This window comes from Nycticebus coucang, chromosome 6, assembly GCF_027406575.1.
Source record: "Nycticebus coucang isolate mNycCou1 chromosome 6, mNycCou1.pri, whole genome shotgun sequence".
NCBI lineage: Eukaryota > Metazoa > Chordata > Mammalia > Primates > Lorisidae > Nycticebus > Nycticebus coucang.
The window spans coordinates 36,269,453-36,293,637 of record NC_069785.1 but is presented as its reverse complement, the minus strand read 5'-3'; the positions used below and the strand labels follow the sequence as shown (position 1 = coordinate 36,293,637).

The 24,185-nt window shown below is 39.0% G+C and overlaps 1 protein-coding gene across 2 annotated transcripts in view; it reads right to left on the bottom strand.

The window, feature by feature from the left end:
- FMN1 (formin 1) overlaps positions 1-24,185 on the bottom strand; it is a 417,492-nt gene that overhangs the window by 33,686 nt on the left and 359,621 nt on the right. For both annotated transcript variants that reach the window (XM_053594041.1, XM_053594043.1), the window contains one exon: positions 143-194. In XM_053594041.1, coding sequence (XP_053450016.1) covers positions 143-194 — 52 coding nt within the window. The remainder of the gene's footprint in view (positions 1-142; positions 195-24,185) is intronic.

Below are 24,185 nucleotides of genomic sequence, written 5' to 3'. Positions count from 1 at the left end.
AGGTTAGAGTTTCAGTTGGGGAAGATGAAAAGGTCCTGGAGATCCAGCTGCATAACAGTGTAAATGTATTTCATGACAGTAACAATGGTAATAAAGATTGGCTAGTCAAAGAAACAACTGGAGCCGAATGAGAGGTGCTTACCTTTTTTGAGCATTCTCCAAGTGACTTTCTTCCATTTTATACTCTTTTTTGGCTGTGAAAAAGAAATAATTAGGATTGAAACTATTTTTTTCCCATTGTATCCTTTGCATTATTTCAGAGCTTCATTTACACCCATTCATTACCATAGTAAGTCTGAATTCAGGGGGTGGCTGCCCCCATTACATGTCCTGTGATAGCAATCAATTTGCTACATCATCGCTGCTTTCTTGATCATAGGTAGAGCCAGTGGGGGCAAATTCTGAGAGTGGGACACTTCTGAAAGTGATATGAATAATCATAGCTGAACAAAAACATAAATGGGAACAATCCTGGGCAGACCAAGACGAGTGATCACTCACAGTTATCACTGGTCTCTTTGTGAGCCTGAGCCCGTGTTCATCACATTCTCCCTCACTCTGAGTCTAGCAATTCCAGTGGTGTTTGCAGCTGCCTTGCCCATGGGAATCCTGCACACACTGCTTCCACCACACACAGGCCCTCTTGGGAGGCCCACAAACTCCTGCATCAGAAAATTATTTTGAAATGCACTGAAAAAAATCACGTAATATTACTAAGGAAATCAATGATACTGAGATACAATTTTGAATCTACGGATTCAGAATCTGTGCTCTTTCTGTAAAGATTATTTGATTAGGGGGTTTCATTTTGGGGTGATTCTTTTACACATTCTTCTCTAAAATCAAAAGATGATATTGTTATATATGATGATACCTTATACTTTTCAAATGCCCAGAAAAGTAGGAAATATGAGCTTTAAGATTCCTTTAGTTCAAGTTACGATGATGTAAAATGAATGGGGGAAAAAAGGGCTGGATGTGGTGGCTCATTCCTGCAAACCCAGCACGTTGGGAGGCCAAAGTACGAGGATTGCTTAAGGCCAGGAATTCAAGACCATCCTGAGCAACATAGCAAGATCCCATCTCTACCAAAAAAAAAAAAAAAAAAAAATTAGCTGGGTGTGGTAGTTCATGTCTATAGTCCCAGCCACTCAGGAGGGAAGATTGCTTGAGCCTTGTTTGAGGCTATAATGTACAATAAACTCATCAAAGTACTCCAGCCTGGGTGAGACTCTGTCTCTGGTTTAAGAAAAACAAAAAGGGGCGGCGCCTGTGGCTCAGTGAGTAGGGCGCCGGCCCCATATGCCAAGGGTGGCGGGTCCAAACCCAGCCCCGGGCAAACTGCAACAAAAAATAGCTGGGTGCTATGGCGGGCACCTGTAGTCCCAGCTACTCAGGAGGCTGAGGCAAGAGAATCGCTTAAGCCCAGGAGCTGGAGGTTGCTGTGAGCTGTGTGATGCCACAGCACTCTACCAAGGGCCATAAAGTGAGACTCTGTCTCTAAAAAAAAGAAAAACAAAAAGGATTTTTAAATATGCCATTTTATTAACAGAGGTTCTGCTGTATACTAGTCGTGCAAATGGGGGCAAGGTTCTCATGACCAAATGCTTAGTCACCGCCTCATCTGTTCTATGAGAATACCCACAGTGATTACTAGCGTAATTTTCAAAATTTTCCAACAGCTTGACTTGCCATTGCCCTTGACATCATACCTAAGGTCTTCACGATGTCCCAGGTGGGCCTGCGATCTGCTCCCTGGCTGCTCGGTGCAATCTGCTCCCTGGCTGCTCGGTGCCACACCCCCTCTTTCCAGCACACTGAGCACCTGCCTCTGAGGGTCTTCACACTCACTCTTCCTGCTCCCTGAATGCCCCTCTGGTTTCTCCACGAGATTGGTTCTACTGCATTCAGGGCTCAGCTCAAGAGTCACTTCTCTGGCCTCACTAAATAAAAGATCATTCCTTGTCACTCATTATCTCCCTAGATCCCTTGTACATCCACCCTCGACTATCCTCTTTCCTTCTCATACCCTCTATCTGCCTGCCAGACTATTCCTTTACTCGTGTGTTTATTATATACAGCGACAGAACATAAGCTCCAGGAGAGCAGTGACTTCAGCTGGCTTGCTCCCTGCTGTAACTTTGAGTGTAGAAAAGTGTGTGTATGTTGAGGAAATGGTTGGGTTAATAATGCACATACTGAATAAAGCTTGCTTAACAAGTGAAGTACCGTCTTCCCTAAATATAAAACTTTACATTTAGAATATCAATATAAGCTAAGGAAGATGGAGAGGCTAGAGTTGTCCATTATTATCTCTAAATGTTGTAAAATTCAACTAATACACACGTTGTTGTATATTCAAACAATTTGGCTTTGAGGTAAAGTCAAGTCATAGTAATGACCACCTTTCACTGTGTGACATCCTCTCATCCTCCTAGTAGCAATCTCTGAATTAGCTTGGTACTTAGCCGACCAGATACTGAGAGGTGATCTAGCTACCAAGTTCCCCCAGATGTCAAGCCATTTGTTCTTTTTTTATTGTTGAGGATACAATAAGCCGGGTTACATTGATTGCAATTGTTAGGCAAAGTCCCTCTTGTAATCATGTCTTGCCCCCATGAAGTGTGACACACATCAAAGCCCCACCCCCTCCCTCCGTCCCTCTTTCTGCTTTTCCTCCCCCCCATAACCTTAATTGTCATTAATTGTCCTCATATCAAAATAGCCATTTGTTCTTATTCAGTGATTTTAAATGATATGGGTAGGCAAACAGAAGGAAAAATTCCTTTAAGCCATCTTCCTGGGGCACCTTTGTTGTTCCCCCTCACTGGATGGTTCCTAACTGGCTGCTTGCTGTGGTAAGCAGTCCATAGCCCTGCTGTCATTGCATGGATTTAGTGAAAAGAAATACCCTATTCAAACTGAGTAAGTGTTAGATAAAATTTTGCAATAGCTCAGTGAAAATGCAGTATTCGAATGTGAAAAGAAGTAGTATTAAGAGGTAATGTACATGGCAGAGCCTCTGAGGGCTTGGGAGGAAAAGCCTTCAGGAAAATTTAGAAATCTAAATTCTTCCTAATTTTGCCTATGTACAGATAAAAAAGGCACTTGCCCTCCTGGTGTGATTTGAAAGCTCTACCAGCCTAAAATATTTCTCCTATCATGATGTATAAAATGTCCCACCACGTCATTAAATCTTTTACATCTTCAAACTGCTCTGTCTGAGCAAAACGTGAATATGTTATCTGCAAAGAGAACCGTTGAAAGACTGGAGCCACAAACTCAAATTCTAATATCATCAGCAAATAAGCTAATTGTGGGCCAAGTGTAAGAAACCCAGTGTTCTGAAATTCTATCCCTCATTTCTCAGGCTTGGAACCAACAGTCTTAGCATGGGAAAGCAAACAGGGAATGGTCAGGACATTTAAAAGAGGACAGGGACGTGGCCTGTTACGAGATCTCCTACTGTTCTGAGAGAGCTAGAATGGGATTTTTAAATGACTACCCCAACTTTGGAAACAGCTTCTCAAACACTGTGTGACAGAGGAAACAGGCCTGCTGGTCACTTCTGGCTCTGCAGCCTCTGACATTAGCCTTTAGTAGCTACTGACACAACAGTGGGCTGATTCTTTCCCTCCATGTGCCAGACCTCGCTCCAGATGCTTGGGACCCACCAGGGAAGCAGACAAAGGGCCCTGTAGAACTTTGACTTCAGTTGGAGAAAACAGAATTATACCTGAGAGAGAATCAGAGTCAGTATAAGTAATTTTTGATAAGCAGCAGCAAAAACAACCAAATAGAATTCCAGAGCATAACTAGATACCTACAGAAGGAGACACCCTGTGAGTTACTGAACTAGGTGTTCCTGGGCAGACGGAGAATGCTCCGCTGGGACTAGGCACAAAGAGGGAGAGACAATGTCCAAAATGAACTTGGCAAGTCTTAGAGGAAAATCATCCTTTGTCCAGGCTAGCCGTGGCTCTGAATCTATGTGTGGGCTATACTTTATTTCCTATTCTACAAAGCCGCCTGCATAGTAGAATTCAAGTGTTTCATTCGTGAATGTACATTGTGGTACTACAATGTGTGGTGGGGCATGGGTGGGCGAGGCAGAAGAGTATTTGGAGCGGTTGTCAGAGACTGATACAGCCCCAGCCCCAGGAGAGTAAGGGAAGTAACAGGCACCCCTCACCTTGCTCCTCTCCCCCCCTCTCCTCCATAAGAAGCTCTCTCATTGCCTACAAGAAGGTAAATAATTTTTTTTTTTACAAACCACGGAGAAAGTATCTGCTTAGAAAGATGATCATCTCACAGTGTTGAAGATAATAAAAGCAATAAGAAAAACAAATCAGAGTACCAAAAATGAGGAGTTTTGTTTAATGTCAATTCTGTCTCCAAACTTACCAAGGCTACTTGTGCACTGTGAGTCTCTGGATGTGCTTGGGGAAAGTTGAGTAGGAAGTTTGCTTGGTGACCTACTATGCTACAATTTTTCTGTCATTGGAAGAACTATGTTTTTCTTAATCTTTAATTTTCTCCATTAAAGAACAATTTTTATTTTTCTCAATTCTTTATTCCATGTCAGAGAGAGACACTCTTTTTTGGAAGGGAACAAGAGGATGCGCCCTATGTCCAACCTGAAGTCATTTTATTTGCTGTTTCAATCCACTTTGTTTTAATTAATGCTCAGGAAAGAGAGAGATACCTATGATGAATCTCACCTCTTTCTTTCCACTGTTCACTTCTGGAATCTTTGGCCTGATCAACAGGATCATTTCCCCAATACCAAACAAAAGATAATGACGTAGGAATCTGTCTTTAAAGGGTAAGTTTTCTGAGAGCAAAATTCCTTCTTTAGCCGCCAGGCTCTACATGGCGACCTGTAACAGGGTCCCATTGCACATTCCATCCAGCTCTCTGCCTTGCCACCAAAATTGCCATCTTAAAAGGTGAAGGAAGCCATGTCACTTCTCCGCCTGATGTTCTTGTTCTCTCCCTCTCGCACTGCAGTGAGCTCTCACCCCCCGCCTCCCGTCACTCCCATCAGCTGCCAGCGCTCCTGTCGCGCTGGACTCATGGCTGCTCTCTGGATTCAACTCGCTCTCCTGTGTCCTTACTTTGGGGTTCTGTGCTTCTTCTGCCTTGAATGCCTCCTCTGCTCTGCCTTTCTCTCTTCCTCCCACTCCCATTTAAATGTCTTATCTTTCTTCAAAAACCAAGCTTAAAAGTCCTTTCCTCTATGAAGCCCCTCCAGGCCTTTCCCCCACTGAGGGAGGAGCCCCTCTTTCTGTGGAGCTCCAATGGCACGGGGTTCACGTAGCTTCCTCCACAGCTCATGGGATGCTGTCCAGGGAACACTGGCTTGCGGTTGGCTTTTCTACCTAGACTCTGTGCCTTTCAAATCTGTTTCATAGCATTTCTCCCAACAAATATTCGTAGGTACCTCACTTATTCCCTAGATGGACACCTGGACAATAGAAGGACCCACGTTCACAGAACATAGTCCCTACTCATCATCTTTTCACCGGGGGACCAGATCTCATTTCCTAGTACAGGAATTTCTAACCTTCCATTTTATGTTTGCAAGAAAGTAGGAGGACTAGAGTCCAAGTGAAGGGAAAGAGAACACTGCCTAGTATTTCCATCCTGCTATGTCCCATTTTAGATGGATACATTTTCACAAACACAAATAACAGCTACCCTTGAGGGAGATGCAAATAACATGAACCCTCGAGTTTCTGCTGTATCCCACTGAGGTTTTTCTAGTCTCATTTTCTAATTATTTAGAAAGTAAATAATTAGAAAGTAAGCTTTGGAAAAGAGAAAGTTTTGGTCAATAAAATGCCGGTTCCATAAGATATTTGACTAAAAACACTCACCGTTGAAATGTACTAAAAGACCCAAGGTTTTATTCTTTATAGTATTCCCATAACGAGAGTGGCCGAACAAGGAGGTCATTCTTCAAAGAAAGTGAGGTTTTTACGCCAAACACAATTAAGTCATATTTATGGATGCCCATCTGGGAGGTAGTAAATTGTGAAATGAGGGGAAGGGGGGCAGGGGTTGGAATATCTTCCTAGTATTCTTTACACAGCCTATTACACTTTAATACACCATGGTTTATGGACCTGACATGGTCGGTATAAACCAACAGGACGTACAGTAAAGAAGCTGTTTCTATTACAGCTCTACAAATAGAGGAGCCGGGCGATGCTAACGAGGAAACAAAGGGGCTGTGCTCTACGGCACGCACATCCCGAGCGCGGCAGTCACGTCTATGTTTCTTAGAAAATCACCCCACTGCACACTTTCCAGAGAAAAGGACTCTTTTCACCAAGAGGGACAACAGCAATCTGACATCTTAAAGGGATGCCTTTTTAAAAAAATTTTTTTAATAGTTGGGGATTCATTGAGGTACAAAGAACCAGGCTATACTGATGGCAAGGGATGGCTTTTTAACATTTGAGACAAGAAAAATACAGAGCTATGGCACCACTGAATTACGAGAGCTCTTCCCCCGGCCCTTCCTTCTCTTGGTGTGCTTGCCCAGGCAGGATGATAGCCTAACTTGTCTTCCTATGTTCTTAGTTTTCCTGGTTGTGCTTAAAGGAGATGAATGATTACTTCCGGCCTGTCACAGAGTTTACGTTTCCAAGTGTCCAACTGGATGGCAGAGCGGAAGGGCATCAGGGCTATCTGTGGGGTGCGGCTCTGTTAAAGGCGTGACGTTCCCAGCATATGGGTGTAGTCTGATTTCCAGGTCACTTGATTAGGGCTGAGAATTAGAAAACTCAGGCTTTTGGTAAAAGTACCAAGTAAAAGAGAGCGTGCATAATAAGGTCTTCAGAGTCATACAATTGAGGAAAGCCAGATAAGAAGAGTCTTTACAACGTCATCTGGTCTAACCCACAGGCTGATGTTCCATCCTGGATGGATCTTCCTGTGTTCAGTCAAACTTTCCAGGTCTCGTATCGGATCATTTTAATTAGCCCATTTTCAAATATCCCTTATAACTGAACTTGAATTTTTTTTATTGAGACAGAGTCTCACTGTCTCAGTAGAGTGTTATGGCGTCACAGCTCACAGCAACCTCAAACTCTTGGGCTCAAGCAATTCTCTTGCCTCAGCCTCCCTAGTACCTGAGACTACAGATGCCCACCATGATGCCCAGCTATTTTTTTTTTTCTTTGTTTAGAAGGCCCGGGCCAGGTTCAAACCCACCAGCCCCAGAGCACGTGGCCAGCACCCTAACCACTGAGCTATGGCACCCCCCATGAACTTGAATATGTTTTTAAGGAAGTTAAAAAAAAAACCCAAAATATTGATGCTGCCTAATTTGCTGGGCTATTTTCAAGCAGGGTTCATTATCTGAACTGCAGAACACGGAAGATGATTTGAGCAGCTGTTCTTTCTGCTTCCCTGTGTACCCTTTACTGGTGCCACTTCAGACGCCAGCTCATTACACACAATGTCGGACCTAGGGGCAATGGGGCTTAATTTCCTTATAAATGGATGGAAAAGGTCAGTTCTGATGCAATCAGACTTACAAATAAATGACTCATGACATCAACTCATTTACATTTTTATACAGACTGAGTAATTCTTGTCGAAAATGCTTGGGATCATAATTGTTTCAAATTTTGATTGGGGGGTGGGTTTTGGAATATTTGCATATACCTAATGAGCTATCTTGGGGATGAGACCCAAATCTAAACATGAAATTCATTTATATTTCATATATGCCTTACATACACAGTCTGAATTTATTTTTCCCTCGGGAGCACTGAAAAAACTCTGTCAAGTGTGCCTGCATTTTAGTAGTCACAGCAGGCCAGGTGTGGAATTTTCCACTTGTGATGTCACATAGGCATAAGCTCAGAAAGCTTTAGGTTTTTGAACATTTCAGATTTTCAGACTAGGGATGCTCAATTTGTACTTCTAACTCCATATAGGATGATATTCAAATACCTTGTAAAGTAACTTATTGGTGTAATAATTTGAATTAGAAAGTACTATAGAAAATCTTCCTGATTATACATAAGAACTAAGTAAATTATGCATTTATATCCTCTGATGCCTGTAATAACTATTTGTGTTGGTGATGAATACCTGTGATGAGTTCACAACATATAGTCAGCTCTTAGTATTTGTGGGTTTTAAATTTGTGGATTCAACCAATGGCAGATCAAAAATATTTGTGGAAAAAAATGGATGGCTGCATCTTTACTGAACATGTATAGACTATTTTTCTTATCATTATTCTCTAAACAATACAGTATAACAACTATGTAGCACTTGTTATTTAAGCTTTTTTTTAATTGTTAGGTTTTTTTCTTTTTAGTTTTTCATTTTAAAATATTAAAAAATATTTTTGTTACATTAACGAATATTTTTGTTGCATGGATGCCTTGTACAATGCTGAAGTTGGGGCTTTTAGTATGCCTATCACCAGAATGGTATTCCCTGTAGCTGACAGGTAAGTTTTTACCCCTCTTCTCTCTTCTCCCCTTTCCCCTTCTTGATTTCCAATGTCCTTTATATCTCTTTGTGCCCATGTGTGACCATCATTTAACTCCCAGTTATTAGAGAGTACATATGGTGGTTGTCCCTTCCTGAGATACTTCACTTAGGATAATGTTCTCCAGTTCCATCTAATTGCTCCAAAGGACATTACTTAATTCCCTTTTCTGCTGGAGTAGTACTCCATGGTGTATCCATACCACATTTTCTTTATCCATTCTTGAATTAATGGACACTTAGGCTGATTTCACATCTTTGCCATTATGAATTTTGCTGCAATAAATATTTGGATGCTGGTGTCTTTTTCATAAAATGATTTCTTTTCCTGTGAGTAGATACCCAGTGGTGGGATTGCTGGTTCAAATTAAGTTTAAGTTTACTTCTTTGAGGAATCTCCATATGGTTTTCCAAACAGGTTGTACTGATTTGCAGTCCCACCAACAGTATATAAATGTTCCTTTCTCTCTGTATCCATGCCAGTATCTATTATTGTTTGATGTATTAATATGGCTATTCTGACAGGGGTGAGGTGGTATCTCATTGTGGTTTTAGTTTGCATTTTCCTGATGATTAGTAATGTTAAGCATTTTTCATATGTATATTGGCCATTTGTCTATCTTCTTTTGAAAAACTATGCCTTCCATCTACTTTTTAATAGTAATGTTTGTATTTTTCTTGTTGATTTAAAGTCTTTGTAGATTATGGTTATTAGCCCTTTGTCAGATGTCCAGTTGTGAATATTTTCTCCCATTCTGTCGGTAGTCTATTTACTTTGTTGATTATTTGTTGTACAGAAGCTTTTTATTTTGATTAAGTCCCATTTATTTATTTTTGTTAGTGCTATATTTGCCTTTGGGGTTTTAATTATAAATTCTTTGCCTAGGCCAATGTCTAGAAGAGTTTTTCCTTTATTTTCTTCCAGAATTTTTATGGAAGAATTTTTATGGTTTCATGGCTTACATTTCAGTCCTTTATCCTTCTTGAGTTAATTTTTACATATGGTGAGAAACAGGGGTCCTGTTTCATTCTTCTGTATTTGGCTATCTAGTTTTCCTAGCACTATTTATTGAATAGGGCTTCCTTCCCCCCATGTGCGTTGCTGTCTGCTTTGTTAAAGATCAGCTGCTTTTAGGTAGATTGTTTTATTCCTGGGTTGTCTATTCTGTTCCATTGGTCTGTGTTTCTACCCTTATACCAGTACCATGCTGTTTTGGATACTAAGGCTTATAATAGATCAATGTAACAAAATTGCATTTGCACCCCATGAATATATACAAATAAATGGGGAAAAAGAGCATGATAAAGTAAGTAGAGAGAAGGAATAAAGATCTTATTAAGGTTTAACTCTATATATTCTATTTCTTATGATTACAACTTTCTTTTAATATTCAATAGTTTTAAAATAAAATTTTAATCTTCTAAAGGAAATAAGTATATAGGAAGATGTGTGTTGATTATATGCAAACATGATGCCATTTCATACAGGAGACTTGAACCTCTATAGATTTGGGCCTCCACAGTGAGTCTTGAAACCAGTCCCCCAATGGATGACACATCTAGTCTGTGCTCTAGAGTAACTATTGCAAAAGTGAATATTTTATCAAGTTACAAGTCTAGGAGGGAATCAGACACGAGTATTACTGGGTTCTAAATAAATAGATTGATCCTCACTTCACAAGTCAACCTTTTTTTTTTCTCCCCAGTATACTTGATGAGACTTTTGCCCCCCCCCCCCAGGTAAGTTTTTCAAACATTTACAATATTGACAAAACAGCCTTCAGACTTTGAGGAATTTTGCTCATTAAAGGCAACAATTTACTTAGTGGTGAATGTTCTGTTATCTTTTCTCCTCTGCTTCTGCACAGGCCAGTGGAGTCCCTCAATGCTGTACAAATATCCACACATCAATTTCTTGCCTTCAAGATGATATAGGTATAATTACTTGAGAAAGTTGATAAGACCGTATAACCTGAACCCAGCTATAACCTAGTCCAACTATTTAATTTTATTGTGGACAAAATGAATACCCAAGCTGATGAGATGACTTTCCTGGGTTATACGAATAATGTAGAATCTAGGTCTTTGACTCATAATCTAAAATACTTTCTATTGTCCCCTTCCGCTTCCTGAGGGGTGCTGTTTTTTTCCAGAATTCTCAAACGCTAAGGTTGGTGATCTTGGAGCTGCACTGTACTACACATTTTCTATAGAAGCATATATATCAGAGAGAAAGTTCCAAGCTAGAGTTTCAACTTTCACTCTAAATTTCCAGACTCTTGATGCTTTAAAACAGACCATGGGGGTAAAATTTTAGAATGATCTGGCGAGAGACTCATTAATAGGAGTCAGGTGGTTGCATCTCAAACAGCGTCTGAAATTCTTCATGTTATACCATCTTCTAGGATCACATATACCTTTAAGTTATCATCGTTAATAGAAGTGACATACATCTTTTGTTAAAAAAGTGTTTTTCCGGGGCGGCACCTGTGGCTCAGTGAGTAGGGTGCCGGCCCCATATGCCGAGGGTGGCGGGTTCAAACCCAGCCCCGGCCAAACTGCAACAAAAAAATAGCCGGGCGTTGTGGCGGGCGCCTGTAGTCCCAGCTACTCGGGAGGCTGAGGCAAGAGAATCGCGTAAGCCCAAGAGTTAGAGGTTGCTGTGAGCCATGTGACGCCACGGCACTCTACCCGAGGGCGGTACAGTGAGACTCTGTCTCTACAAAAAAAAAAAAAAAAAAAAAAAAAAAAAAGTGTTTTTCCTTTTTTTGCAGATACTTCTAAACAAGAATATTTGTAAAATATAATTTTTCCTTAAAGAATAATTATACATAATCTCATTTCCTTGTAATGCGTACCATGTCTCAAGCCATCTCATCCCCAGTGGGAAAGCTCAGACCTTATACAATTCTTTAGAAATTTTTCAGTGGTTACGTAGGGATAGTAAACTCCAGAATCTCATCATTTGGAGAGTAGACATAATTTGAGAAATGTTAGGAATTGCAAACAAGGTACATTTTAAAAAGAGGGCTGCCTCCATTTTGTTTCATCAAGAACTGGTGAGATTTCAAAAATAATGAAGTTTATAGTCAGGATCCTATAAACAAACATTTGGCGATAAATATCAGATGTACTAATATTGGAAGAAGGCTGTCTTTCCCAAACAAGGAAAAGTATAAGCACCTTTGTCTTACCTGTGTATAAGCACTAGCCTAGAGGTGTGTAATTTCTGGAAGGCAAAAACTGTATTCAAATGCTTAGCACTTGAGACTATAAACCTAGTGTTTATAAATCAGTACCGTGTTGCTCCATTAAATGGTGGAAATAACTACAAAAGCAGCGGCTAGTTTCAATTTGTACCAGGTTCATGAGCAAAGTGGTAGGAGACTACATGCTCATCTTTCTCTCTGACTTAAAGCAGTGCTTTTCAAAAGCAAGAATCTCATAGCATTTTAGTACCTAATATTCAACAAATCTAAAGAAAGTGCTTCATATAAAATTTGTTAAACCTGAAAAACAAAAGTTCTCCAGCTGCCTTCTCTGGGTTTCCTGTAAGTGCCTCTGATGAATATACATACTATTGAGGGCTATACCTTAATTCTTTGTTCCTTAATTTGTCTATCTGTACACTGGACAAAATGAAACTTATGTAAACTTGAGAATTTTGGAGCTTAGAAACCTAAGAAATCACCTAGGATAGACCCCTTAAGGTATAGTTCAAAAAGAGATAAATCAAACATTGAGAAATTGAATAAATAGGTATTGGATTTTCCAATAATAGAATGGTGTACTAGACTGTCCCCATTTCCCCACTAGCCTTAGCTAATGGGATCCAAGGAAAATCAACTGGCTGATCACTGCTATGAGGTAGTCTAGGACAACCGCCTAAGATAGTCAGTTTTGGGATGGTAGCAATGATGATGACTATCTACTGAGTCCTCAACAAGTGCCAGGTATGATGCTAAGGGATTTACACAGATTACTTAATCTCAATTTACATACAAGGTAGGTTCTACATTGTAGATGATAGTGGAGCTGAAGCTTCAAATTGTTCCCTTACTTTCTAACTGTTGGCTTTGGGTAAGTGGCTAACATTCAGTTTTCTAATCTAGTATATAAATGGAAGCAATAATAAGATCTTCATTAGTCAGTTTTTGTAATAATTAAGAGGGGTATAAAGTGCTCAGCCATTATACCTGGCACATTAGTTCAGTAAGTATTAATTATTATAATCACTGCTACCACCACCAATGACATTTGCTTGCCCAACTTTTCTTGGGTTCCTGTGAGGTTTTTCTGAGTACTTGGGCATCCTGTTTCTCCTTTAGTAATATGTATATCCCTACAATAAGCTTCCCAAGGCTTGAACCACATTTATTAGGCCCAATACTCCAAATTATGCTTATAAAGAATGTCATAGAAAAGTACTGTCGCATATTTGTAAGTAAAAAAATATACAAAACAGTAGATATGGGATGCTTAAAATTATGTCAAAATGTATATCTCTGAAATCATATATAGCTATCAAAATATTAAATCTATAAAAATATCAGAATATATATATACCTGGTATATATACCTGGAATGTCATGGAATGACATTCCTCTTAATTATCACAACAACTGACTAATGAAGATCTTATTATTGCTTCCATTTATATACTAGATTAGAAAACTGAGTCTTAGCCACTTACCCAACTGGTTTTGTGACATTTCCCTTAAAAGGAAATATCCTTAAAGCTACTTTGAGATACAGAGAGAACAGGTTAACGTAACTTTTTCATGTTCTCATTCTTCTCCCTAGCTCATAGGCAAAGGTGTGCTATCCTTCTTTGGGAATTCCTATGTCGTTTTCTGTGATATCCAGGAAAACCAGCAACAACAAAAAAAAAAAAAAAAAAGAAAGTAAAAAAAAGTGGCAATTCCCTAAGAAAACCTAATAATGAATCAGAAGAAATATCATCTCTTTTCCTTCCAACAAATAATTTCACTCTTCCTCCAACTGCACACCAAAAGTGCTCAATAAATGTGTAAGACAATTTTTGACAAATTTTGAAATGAGGCAAAAGAAGTTATTGTATGTGCTTCCTGCACAAAGTTGAGTATTCACTTGCAAACTTTCTGAGGATACTCAGATTCTGTAAGAGTAAGCCCCTCTACTTCTAAGGGAAAAGTTGTTACAATTATATAGGAATAGAAAAAGGCTGGTAGAAAAAAATGGTAAGAAGGCAATTATTCTTGAACATATCAGTGTAAATGAAGTTTCTCCTCATGGGGATACAATTGTTTTTTTGCCTTCTGTCATGCAATAAAGATTACACTAAAATTTAAAAAAAAAAAAAGAAAGTAAGGGAGCAATTTGAAGCTTCAGCTCCACTATCATCCACAATGTGGAACCTGCCTTGTATGTGGTATAAGGTAACATATCAAAACATTATGGTTACTCTTTCTGCCTCTTTGGTTAAAAGAATTTCTGTTTTTCATATGTAATTTTTTTTTAATAGCTTGACTTAATATAACTGGAAAAAGAAACAACACATGCTGCTTGGAAGCAGCTGAAGAGCAGCTGAAAGTGAGTGACTTGCTTAAGGTCACACAAGAAGTTTTAGGCAGAAAAGGAAGAACTTGACCTCTGACCCTAATCTAGTTTTCATTATTCTTTATAAATTCCGTCTTAAAAACAATACAACTGTCACATTATTACAGAATGAAGCAACAGAGAAATAAGAAGTCACAGCTAAAAAACAAGTACTGACATAGATAAGTTACATTTCAGCAGAAAACCACCCATATTAAAGTCTTTTCTTTACCCCTTACACATATTCAAATGTAAAATTCTATCTCTATTAAGTGACCATTCCATATATTTTTATGAATTGTCTAGAAATATGTCTATCATTTAGAATGGTTTTAGTCACAGAGTAAAGAGTAAAATTCAGATAAAAGGCCATTAAGCATGGCCAGAGATCTTAATAGCTTTAATAATCAAAAACTAAGAAAGAAAGCTATACGTACACATGATAAAACATAATAATGATACTTCTACTTTTACAAAAGAGAGTTCTTCTTCATCTAGATTTATTTACACAAAACCTCTGACATCTTTGTAGCTTAAGACATTTGTTAAATAATTGAAGCTCTCTCATTAGAAAAATAATTGTTGAAGTAACTGGATTTACAGGGCCACAGAAACTGAAAAAACGGACATCCCTGATAATGGCTAATTGCTTTGAATCTCAAATTACCTTTTAATCTATTTGCTTTAATTTGGTTGACGATTTGTCAGCGCTGAGGGTTTAAATGGGCCCACTAGAAATGACACCAGAGAAGTACCATGACTTCAATAGTTGTGATATTACCAAGTTTCCATGTATGATAAAAGTGAACAAAAGATTGTGTCTTGGGTGATATTTCCCAAACCAGAAAATATTAGAACTGGGATTGCCAAAGAAGAGGCTGTAGAAGATATTTTCACATTAAACCACGATTTAATTTGTCCTTCTAGTAGAAGATATGCAGAAGGACTATTAGCATAAGTGATTATTAGAGTTAATGTTAGGAAAAAAAATGTAGCTTGGTTTTAAAAGTGACCACCTACTTCTAAGTCCGCCAGGGTGAAAGTGCTGATAGTGAGTTTAATAGAATTTCAGGTAGACCCTTCCAGAGTCACCTTTTAATAATAATTGTCAGCCTCTTTGTTGTAGAGAGCTTTGTTGAAGAAAAACATTGAATAAATACTTTGCTATGGTACAAGTTAACAATGGGTTCAGTGAGAGTGAATGTTAAAGTGGATCATTTTTTCCCTCCTTTTTAGCAGAGCTGTACATTTTCCCCAGATTGCACAAGTAATAAATCCTCATTGTAGAACATTTGGGTATTTGACAAAGAAAGAAATAATAAAAATAGTGCATGAGCTTTTACATAACAGCCTGTATGAATATGTTGATTCATTTTCATAAATGTGGGTCGTTTATAATAACATACTCCTGCTTTCCTATATAACTGAAATCAGAAGGAAGATCTAACGTGGTTTCTTGCTTTTTCCCCTTCCTTTGTTTTTTCATTTATCATGTCAAGGTAGAAGTCAACTCTTAAATTTATTTAGCCTCTACCTTGATGATTATTTCATGTTCAAATTTATATAATTCACATTTAAATGTACAATTATTAAAAATAACCATGAGAAAATTAGCCTTTATTTCAAAGTGAGTATGGGACCTATTCAACTAAAGCAAAATAATTTTCTAGAAACCCAGGATAGTATTTCAAAGTAATTTTCTGACAGTATTTTTTAAAGGAGATCTTATACGAAAAAAAAATGTTTGTGAAGGATTATTAAAATATTGACAAATACACATATTTAAAGCAGATTTTTGCCTCTTAACTTGAAAATGATCTATTACTTCATCTTTTAGTCTTTCTAGTTTTACAAGAAAATATGGTTAAAAGTTGAGTATTTAGGACCTAACTTTAGTAAAGAAATGTTTTAGATGGTTATGAGTATTAAAATAATGTCGAATACTGCAAAATGAATTTCTTTCTACTATGCTTATACCTATTATACTTATTATGTATTTAGAAAATATAGTATAAAGAACAAATACTTAATAAAAAAAATTGAGAGTCTGTATCTTCTTGGAAGCAAATGTGAGGCCTCTGAGTATATGACAAATCCCCTCACACCTCACACATGACCCACAGTAGGAAATAGGTCTCCCCTGACATCAGAGAGAGGTTGAAATGCTCAAATAGTAGGTAAATTGGAGGAGTGCCACCGTCTCCTATAGGCAGGAGCCTGAAGTTAATTGTGCGATTGGCATGAAGCTGATTTCAGAACTGGGGGGTGGGGGCAGCGGGGGGGAGGACAGGGGGGACAGGGAACCTCATGAAACCAGAGGCTTGAAATGTTTTACTGGAGAAAAACCATAGCATTACCTCCTCCTGTGGGATGATAACAGTGATTTATGAAGCTGAAGTCATTTCTTGTGATTGTACTTTGGAGAGATTGGTTTCACATGATCTGTGAAGCCAGGCAAGGCAAGCTGAGGAAGAACCCCACATGTTCCACTGAGGCTTAGCTCTGCTGCTTCAAGGGGATTCCAGAGCTTAGAGGAGGGGGGATGAAAAGGGATTGCTTTCCGATCCGTGCAGCTCCCCCTCCCTGGACCCACAAGCTCATTAGGTGGACACACGGCTCTCTTATTTTCTTTCTCCTTTTAAAAAGTATTACTACTTCTGCTGTGTGGGAGTGGAAGCTCATTGTAAATGCACAGCAGGATAGTAGCAAAGTCGAGATTAATTCCCCATGGATTTATATGGGTCGTTCTCACCCACGATGACTTGTACCATTTCAAAGGTGCTTATGCTGCTGTTTTTATGGCTGGTCACTAACTTTATTCTGGCATATGGTGGTTGGCGCCATGACATGGAGTGAACATTTTATACCTGAATTAAAGTGGATATTTGACAGTTTCTGTCAGAAAGTTCAGAGCAAAGAATTTGTGGGACAAGATTTATTGCATATTTTATATGGGACACATCTGTTTCTTTGCTAGCTTTGTTCCTTCCCTTAAAAAAATGTAAAGAAGTTTCCTAAAGAAATAAAATGACTGATAGGAAAAAGAAAATGCCAAAGCGGATGAAAAATATGGTTAAAAGTTGAGTATTTAGCATCTAACTTTAAAAAAGAAGAAGAAGAAGAAAGCCCCATTTCACATTTTGAACAGGAAAAGTGACTCACAGTCAGGTATAAAAGCACAGTGAAATGATGCTGTTATTATTTGGCAATTATTTTATGATTGTTTTAGTGCTATTTATATACTGAAGCTAAAAATTTATTTTCTGCACACCTGACATAGGACTAGAGGGAATAATCTGCCTTTGATGTGCATTCTAAGATTTTGCCATCCCAAAGGGTGGACTAAATGAAGTCTAACCACATCCATGTTAAACAAACAAAAAAAATCACAGATATTTAAACATTTAAAATTGAGATACCTAAATATAAACGCAGACAACTTTTAACCAAAATCCATTAACACAATGTGAAGGGAGCATATAAACTTCTCATCTGAAAACTCTCCGTGCCGCAAGAGATTCGTGATTACATAAATACTGGGCTCAACCTGGAAATTCGCATTAACAGACCAGCTGCTATTTCTTTTAATGGTGAAGACAGAGGCTTTAATTCTGAATAGGGTAAAACTGAAAATAAAACCCCTATTCTTAAAAATTTTGAAAAATTAAATTTTTAACTATTTTAGGAAATATGCATTCTCCCTGTGACAACATTAAACATTACAAAGTCCCCTCTGATAGCTCTCTGCATCACGTGCTTGATCTCCCCCCCAACACACACATACATAGTTCTCTTCCAAGACTCAACTACTGTCATCAGTTTGGGGTAAATCCTTCCAGAACTTGAGTGCCCCTGTGCAAACATCCAATGTTTGAGATAGACAGGCGTGGACTCATTTGCTCATCAGGTATACACAGTGTTAACTTAGCTGAGACTATCAAACAGTCCGCTGTCGTGATAGCATTTTATACTACCAAGGCCAATAGCTATTATCAAACTGTTTAATTTTTGTACCCCATAGATTTTGGCACAAATCCTTGCTTATATATTTTGTAATTATCTTTTCCCATGCTTTTATCTTTTGACCTTGTTTATAATGCCTAGCATTTACAAATTCAGAAACAGTCAGATTAATATATACTTTCTTCATATCTTTTGCTTCTTACATCACTTGTAAGAAGGCCTTTTCTATCCCTAAGGTCATAAAAATGTACTGTAGCTTCTTATAATACTGCTTATGTTTTTGGGTTTGCTTTTTATATTTTTCATTAGTCATTTGGCAGCACTTTTTTATTGCAAATGGATATGCACAGTTCCAACATCATTGATTTTCTAAGAGATAATTAGCGTAACCGAATTACGCCAGTGTTGTCTTGTCCTCTCTCGGGTTTCAATTGCTTTTCTTTTTCTTTCATGTTGCTCTGACCAGGGTGTTCAGGTGTCTGCATAAAGTTGATCCATTCATGCTTATTTTGAATATGGATGTGTTTGGATCTATCGCCACCATATTTATTTTGCACTTTTATTTGCCAGGCTTTTTAGCTATTCCCTTTCTCACCCTTTCCTGACTTTTTTTTTTTTTTTTTGAGACAGAGCTGCAAGCTGTCCCCCTGGGTAGAGTGCCGTGGCATCACAGCTTACAGCAGCCTCCAACTCCTGGGCTTAAGTGATTCTCTTGCCTCAGCCTCCCAAGTAGCTGGGACCACAAGTACCTGCTACAGTGCCCTACTATTTTGTGGTTGTAGTTGTCATTGTTTGGCAGCCCTGGGCTGGATTTGAACCCACCAGCTCTGGTGTATGTGGCTGGCGCCTTAGCCGCTTGAGCTACAAGCGCTGAACACCCTTTCCTGACTTTTGTTGGATTCATATGTTTTTCTTTCATCTTTCCTTTACTGGTTTGAACATATTAAATTCTAATATTTTGACTAATGACGCTTTTAAACTTCAATACCCATAACGTCTGTGATTGGAAGGGTTATCTATCTAGAGTTAATTATGTATTAATACTGAACTTGGAATAATATAAGGGTGGTGTGCTTTTCTTTTCTTCCCTCTGGCAAGTTTTATGGTCATATCCCAAGCCTCATCTCATGTTAATATTCTCTGCAATTTTATTTCCAGATCATCAAAAACAAATGCTTTATACTTTTATTAATAACGCTTTATTATTTTATAAATTTCCTCGTTCATTATACCTTTTACCACTCTACTTCTTTTCTATTTGAGGAGGTGCAACTTCAGGAGAAGATCTACGAATAGCCAACTATCCAAGCTCTGTGTCTCTCAAAAGAATTAACTTTTCTAGTTCACTTTAATGATAGTTTGGTTAAGTGTAGAGTTCAAGGTTCCAACTTTTTCCCTCATACTTTGAGGTTCATTGCTCCACTTTTTAAATATTCAATGTTCCTGTCGACAAGTTTGTTGACTAGCTTTCAACATTTTTCTAAATCTTTGCTTTTTCTCAAGTTCATATTAAAGAATGCAAGCTGTGCCTATGCAGGCATTATCTTTCATTGCCTTCATGGGATCTTTTAATGGAAGATACATTGTCTTCATTTCCGGGAAGTAATTTCATACTATTTCTTTCAGTGTCTTTTCCTTTCTTCTCTTGACTCACATTGAATAGACATGGGATTATATAGATTACATTTCTGAAATCCATTTTCTATATATCAGCATTTCTCCTTATTGTCAATCTACTTTTCTCTTCATGTTCTATTCTAGAAGTATTCCCTGATTTGATCCATCTTTCAGCTCACAGATTTGCTTTTCCATGATGTCTACTTTACCTTTCAAGATACATACTAATTTCTTTAAATTTTATCAACCAAAATTTTCATTTTAATGCTTTCTACTGGGTTTTTATGGATGTGACAGCCTTTTGTAATTCTCTGAGATTGTAAAACATGAGTTCTGAAAACCTGTGCTGCCTACAAATTGTGTTTTCTCAGTTCTATTTGTTAAATTTCTTGGCTTTCCTCAATGATTGATTCTGGATAGTGAAGCAATTTTTATAGTTGAGTCGCACTCTCAGGTGTAAGAGTGGGGCACTCCACTGCAGCTCAGGTTCCAGTTGTCTTGAGAAGAGAAGACGATGAGCACAAGCTTCCCTAGGTTCTTCCTCATCTTCTGAGACACCACTGGCTACCCAAGGCTCGGCTCTGTCTCTACCACCCAAGAATCCTTTTCACAGTCCTGTCTCAGACAGAGCCTTTCAATGGTTATTGTCAACTCCAAAGTATGCCCAAACGGGCTTCTCTGCAGAATGAGAAAATTCCTCCAAATGTTGTCATTGCCAGCAGTTGCTTAAATCTCAAAACTCAAAGTTTTTCACTTTTCTCCCTTAGACTCTATGATAAGATAGTTTGTGCATGCTTTGAATATGTTTTTAGATTTTTTTAAACCAGATAAAATGTCAAAGTAGCAATATCACTATTCTTATCATAAATAATGATGTGGTGGTACAACTCTAACCATTTTTCACAAATGCCTATTTTTTTTTTATTAAATCATAGCTGTGTACATTAATGTGATCATGGGGCACCATATACTGGTTTTATAGACCATTTGACACATTTTCATCACACTGGTTAACATAGCCTTCCTGGCATTTTCTTAGTTATTGTGTTAAGGCATTTACATTCTACATTTACTAAGTTTCACATGTATCCTAGTAAGATGCACCACAGGTGTAATCCCACCAATCACCCTCCCTCCGCCCACCTTCCCCCTCCCTCCCCTCCCTTTCCCCTTTCCCCCTATTCTTAGGTTATAATTGGGTTATAGCTTTCATGTGAAAGCCATACATTAGTTTCATAGTAGGGCTGAGTACATTGGATAATTTTTCTCCCATTCTTGAGATACTTTACTAAGAAGAATATGTTCCAGCTCCATCCATGTAAACATGAAAGAGGTAAAGTCTCCATCTTTCTTTAAGGCTGCATAATATTCCATGGTGTACATATACCACAATTTACTAACCTATTCGTGGATCGATGGGCACTTGGGATTTTTCCATGACTTGGCAATTATGAATTGGGCTGCAATAAACATTCTGGTACAAATATCTTTGTTATGATGTGATTTTTGGTCTTCTGGGTATATACCTAGTAGAGGAATTATAGGATTGAATGGCAGATCTGTTTTTAGATCTCTAAGTGTTCTCCAAACATCTTTCCAAAAGGAATGCATTAATGTACCAGCAGTGTAGAAGTGTTCCCCTTTCTCCACATCTGCACCAACATCTCTGGTCTTGGGATTTTGTGATATGGGCTAATCTTACGGGAGTTAGATGATATCTCAAAATAATTTTGATTTGTATTTCTCTGATGATTAAAGATGATGAGCATTTTTTCATATGTCTGTAACTAATGCCTACTTTAAAGGCACTACAAGAAAATAAAACCCCTGACACGTACTAGTCCAACTCACACTGAAGGCCTAGTCACACTGGTGGTAGAGAATGCCTCACGGGTTGATTGCCACACTCAGAAAGTGTCCTTCACAGAATGGGCTTCTCTGACCTGGCAAGGGGAGGGCCTAGATCCTGAAGCTGTCACATCCCACTGTGAACATGCAGAAGGCCACACTGGAGCTGTGTGCCCCTGCCCAAAGCCATGTGCTTCTTTATGATTCTATAAAATGGCATCTGTGAATAAACAAGGTTTCACTGAAGTGCTAGACACTACACACAGTTTGAACATGGACATGGATGGCAGCAACGTGGATGGCAGCAACGCCACCATGGACAGAGGGTGTGACCCAGTCACCGGAAGGACTGGGGTGGGAGCAAGAGCAGGGATGGGCAGGGAAGAATTCATTAAAGATCCTTGGTCACTGGAAGGCTGAGGCAGGTGGATTGCTTAAGCTTAGGAATTCGAGACCTACCTGAACAAGAGCAAAACCCTGTCTGTACTTAAAATAGAAAAATTAGCCAGATATTGTGGTAGGCTCCTGTAGTCCCAGCTACCTGGGAGGATGAGGCAGCAGGATCACTTGAACCCAGGAGTTTGAGGTTACTGTGAGCTATGATGCCACAGCACTCTAGGCAGGGCAAGAGAGTGAGACTCTGTCTCAAAAAAGAAAAGAAAAATCCTTGGTCACATTATCATTAATCATGTTATTTAATAAAAATGTACACCGAGGGAGGCGGAGCAAGATGGCAGCCGAGTAACAGCTTCCTTGCATCTGGGCACCGTGAGTCTGGGGAGATTGGACTCCAGGCATCTCTGGCTGGTGGGAACTGCCTATCATCACTCCTATGATGATACAGGGAGTCAGCGAGAGACTTCTGGACCCCAAGAGGAGGACTAAAACCGTGGAAAACCGGCAAGTGGTCGCATGTGTTCAATCCGTCTAAACCCGCCCACAACTGTAAGTTCAGTAGCAGCGAGACTGCAAACCAGAAAGGCCTTACCTGTGAACTGTTTTGATGTCCTTGGACTTGGCACTGAGTTGAACTGCCTTGGGGAAGGGCTGAGCGGGAGTGTGGAGAACTTTGGCTGTTGTCTAGGGCCCCAGTCTGAGCCGCTGAGCCAGACAGAGCTAATAGTGTTTGGTGGTGGGTCACATGGATCCATTGTCAGTGATCTGCCCCGGCAAGCTCCGCCCTCAGGGTCGCAGAGCTAGAAACGGGTGGGAGCTGGTAACCCAGCAACCAAGTAGCCTAAGGGTGGGGTCTGAGCTGCCTTGCAGCCCTAACCCTCAGGGGCAGAGTGAGACCGGTTTTGGCACACTGGGTAAGTGGATAGCCACTTCAGCAGTGATTCCAGCGAGAAAGCTGGGAAAGCTTCTGCTCAGCAAGTTTACAAGTTCAAAGTGCCTTTTAAGTAGGCTGAAGAGAGATTTAGGGTGTCTACCTGCTGGGGTTTGAGAAATCAGCAGCCTCCAGTCGTATCAGAACTGTGACTAACATCTCATACCCCAGAAGACCACGTGTTGCCCAGACAATATTCAATAACATATACAAACTGCTTTGTTTTTGGTTGTGTATTTTTTTCTTTTTTTTTTTTTTGTTTGGTTGTTTTTTTTGTTTGTTTATTTTGACGTTGCTGATGTTCTTTTGTTTTTTTAATTTCAATCTTTTCCACACAGATCCCTTTTTCTTTCTCAATTTTCCTAGTTTAATTATAATTTCCCATTGCTGCCTTTTTTAATAACTTCAACTTCATTTTTGCTAGTGTTTCTACCGATATAATTTGGTTTTTCACCCAATTTTATCCCTGTAAAGTTTTCTGTTTGCTTGTTTTGGTTTGATTTATAGCATTTTTGTCTTTCCTCTCTACTTGGTGGAGGTGGGGTACTGTGTCTGACCAGGTTAGCAAAGAGCTGCTGACCTCAAGGGAACCACGCAACTGGGCACCCCCAGAAGGTGGGGTTTTTTAAGGTTGTGTCAAAGTACCCTACTGTACACCTATATTGCCCTGTCTCCCTCTTTCTGTGCCTCTCTTCTTTTTGTCAATATTCCTTATACCCACCCCCTCTCCTTTCTCTATCTTTCTTTTTTTCTTATCACTCGGTCCTCCTTTCTTTCATCCCCTTTTTTTTGCTCTTCAACCTTCTCACCCTTCTGGTCCTGTAACCCTTAGTCCACAGGCACGAGAACTTAAAGAGCAAGAGGAAGTGAAAGGAAAATTAGGGCAAGGAAACAGATAAAAGAAATCACTAATGAGGAAGAATCAGCAGAAAACTCCAGGCAACATGAAGAACCAGTCTAGAACAACCCCACCAAGGGACCATGAAGTAGCTACTGCAGATGATTCCACCAGTATAGAAATGTTAGGAATGACAGAAAGGGAATTTAGAATACACATGTTGAAAACAATGAAAGAAATGATGGAAACAATGAAGGAAATGGCTAATAAAGTGGAAAATAACCAAACGAAAATCCAAAAACAGAACCAAATAAGAGACAAACGATATGAAGAATATAAAAAGGATATAGCAGACCTGAAGGAACTGAAACAGTCAATTAGGGAACTTAAAGATGCAATGGACAGTATCAGCAACAGGTTAGACCATGCAGAAGAAAGAATTTCAGAGGTAGAAGACAAAGTTCTTGAGATAACTCAGACAGTAAAAGAGGCAGAAAA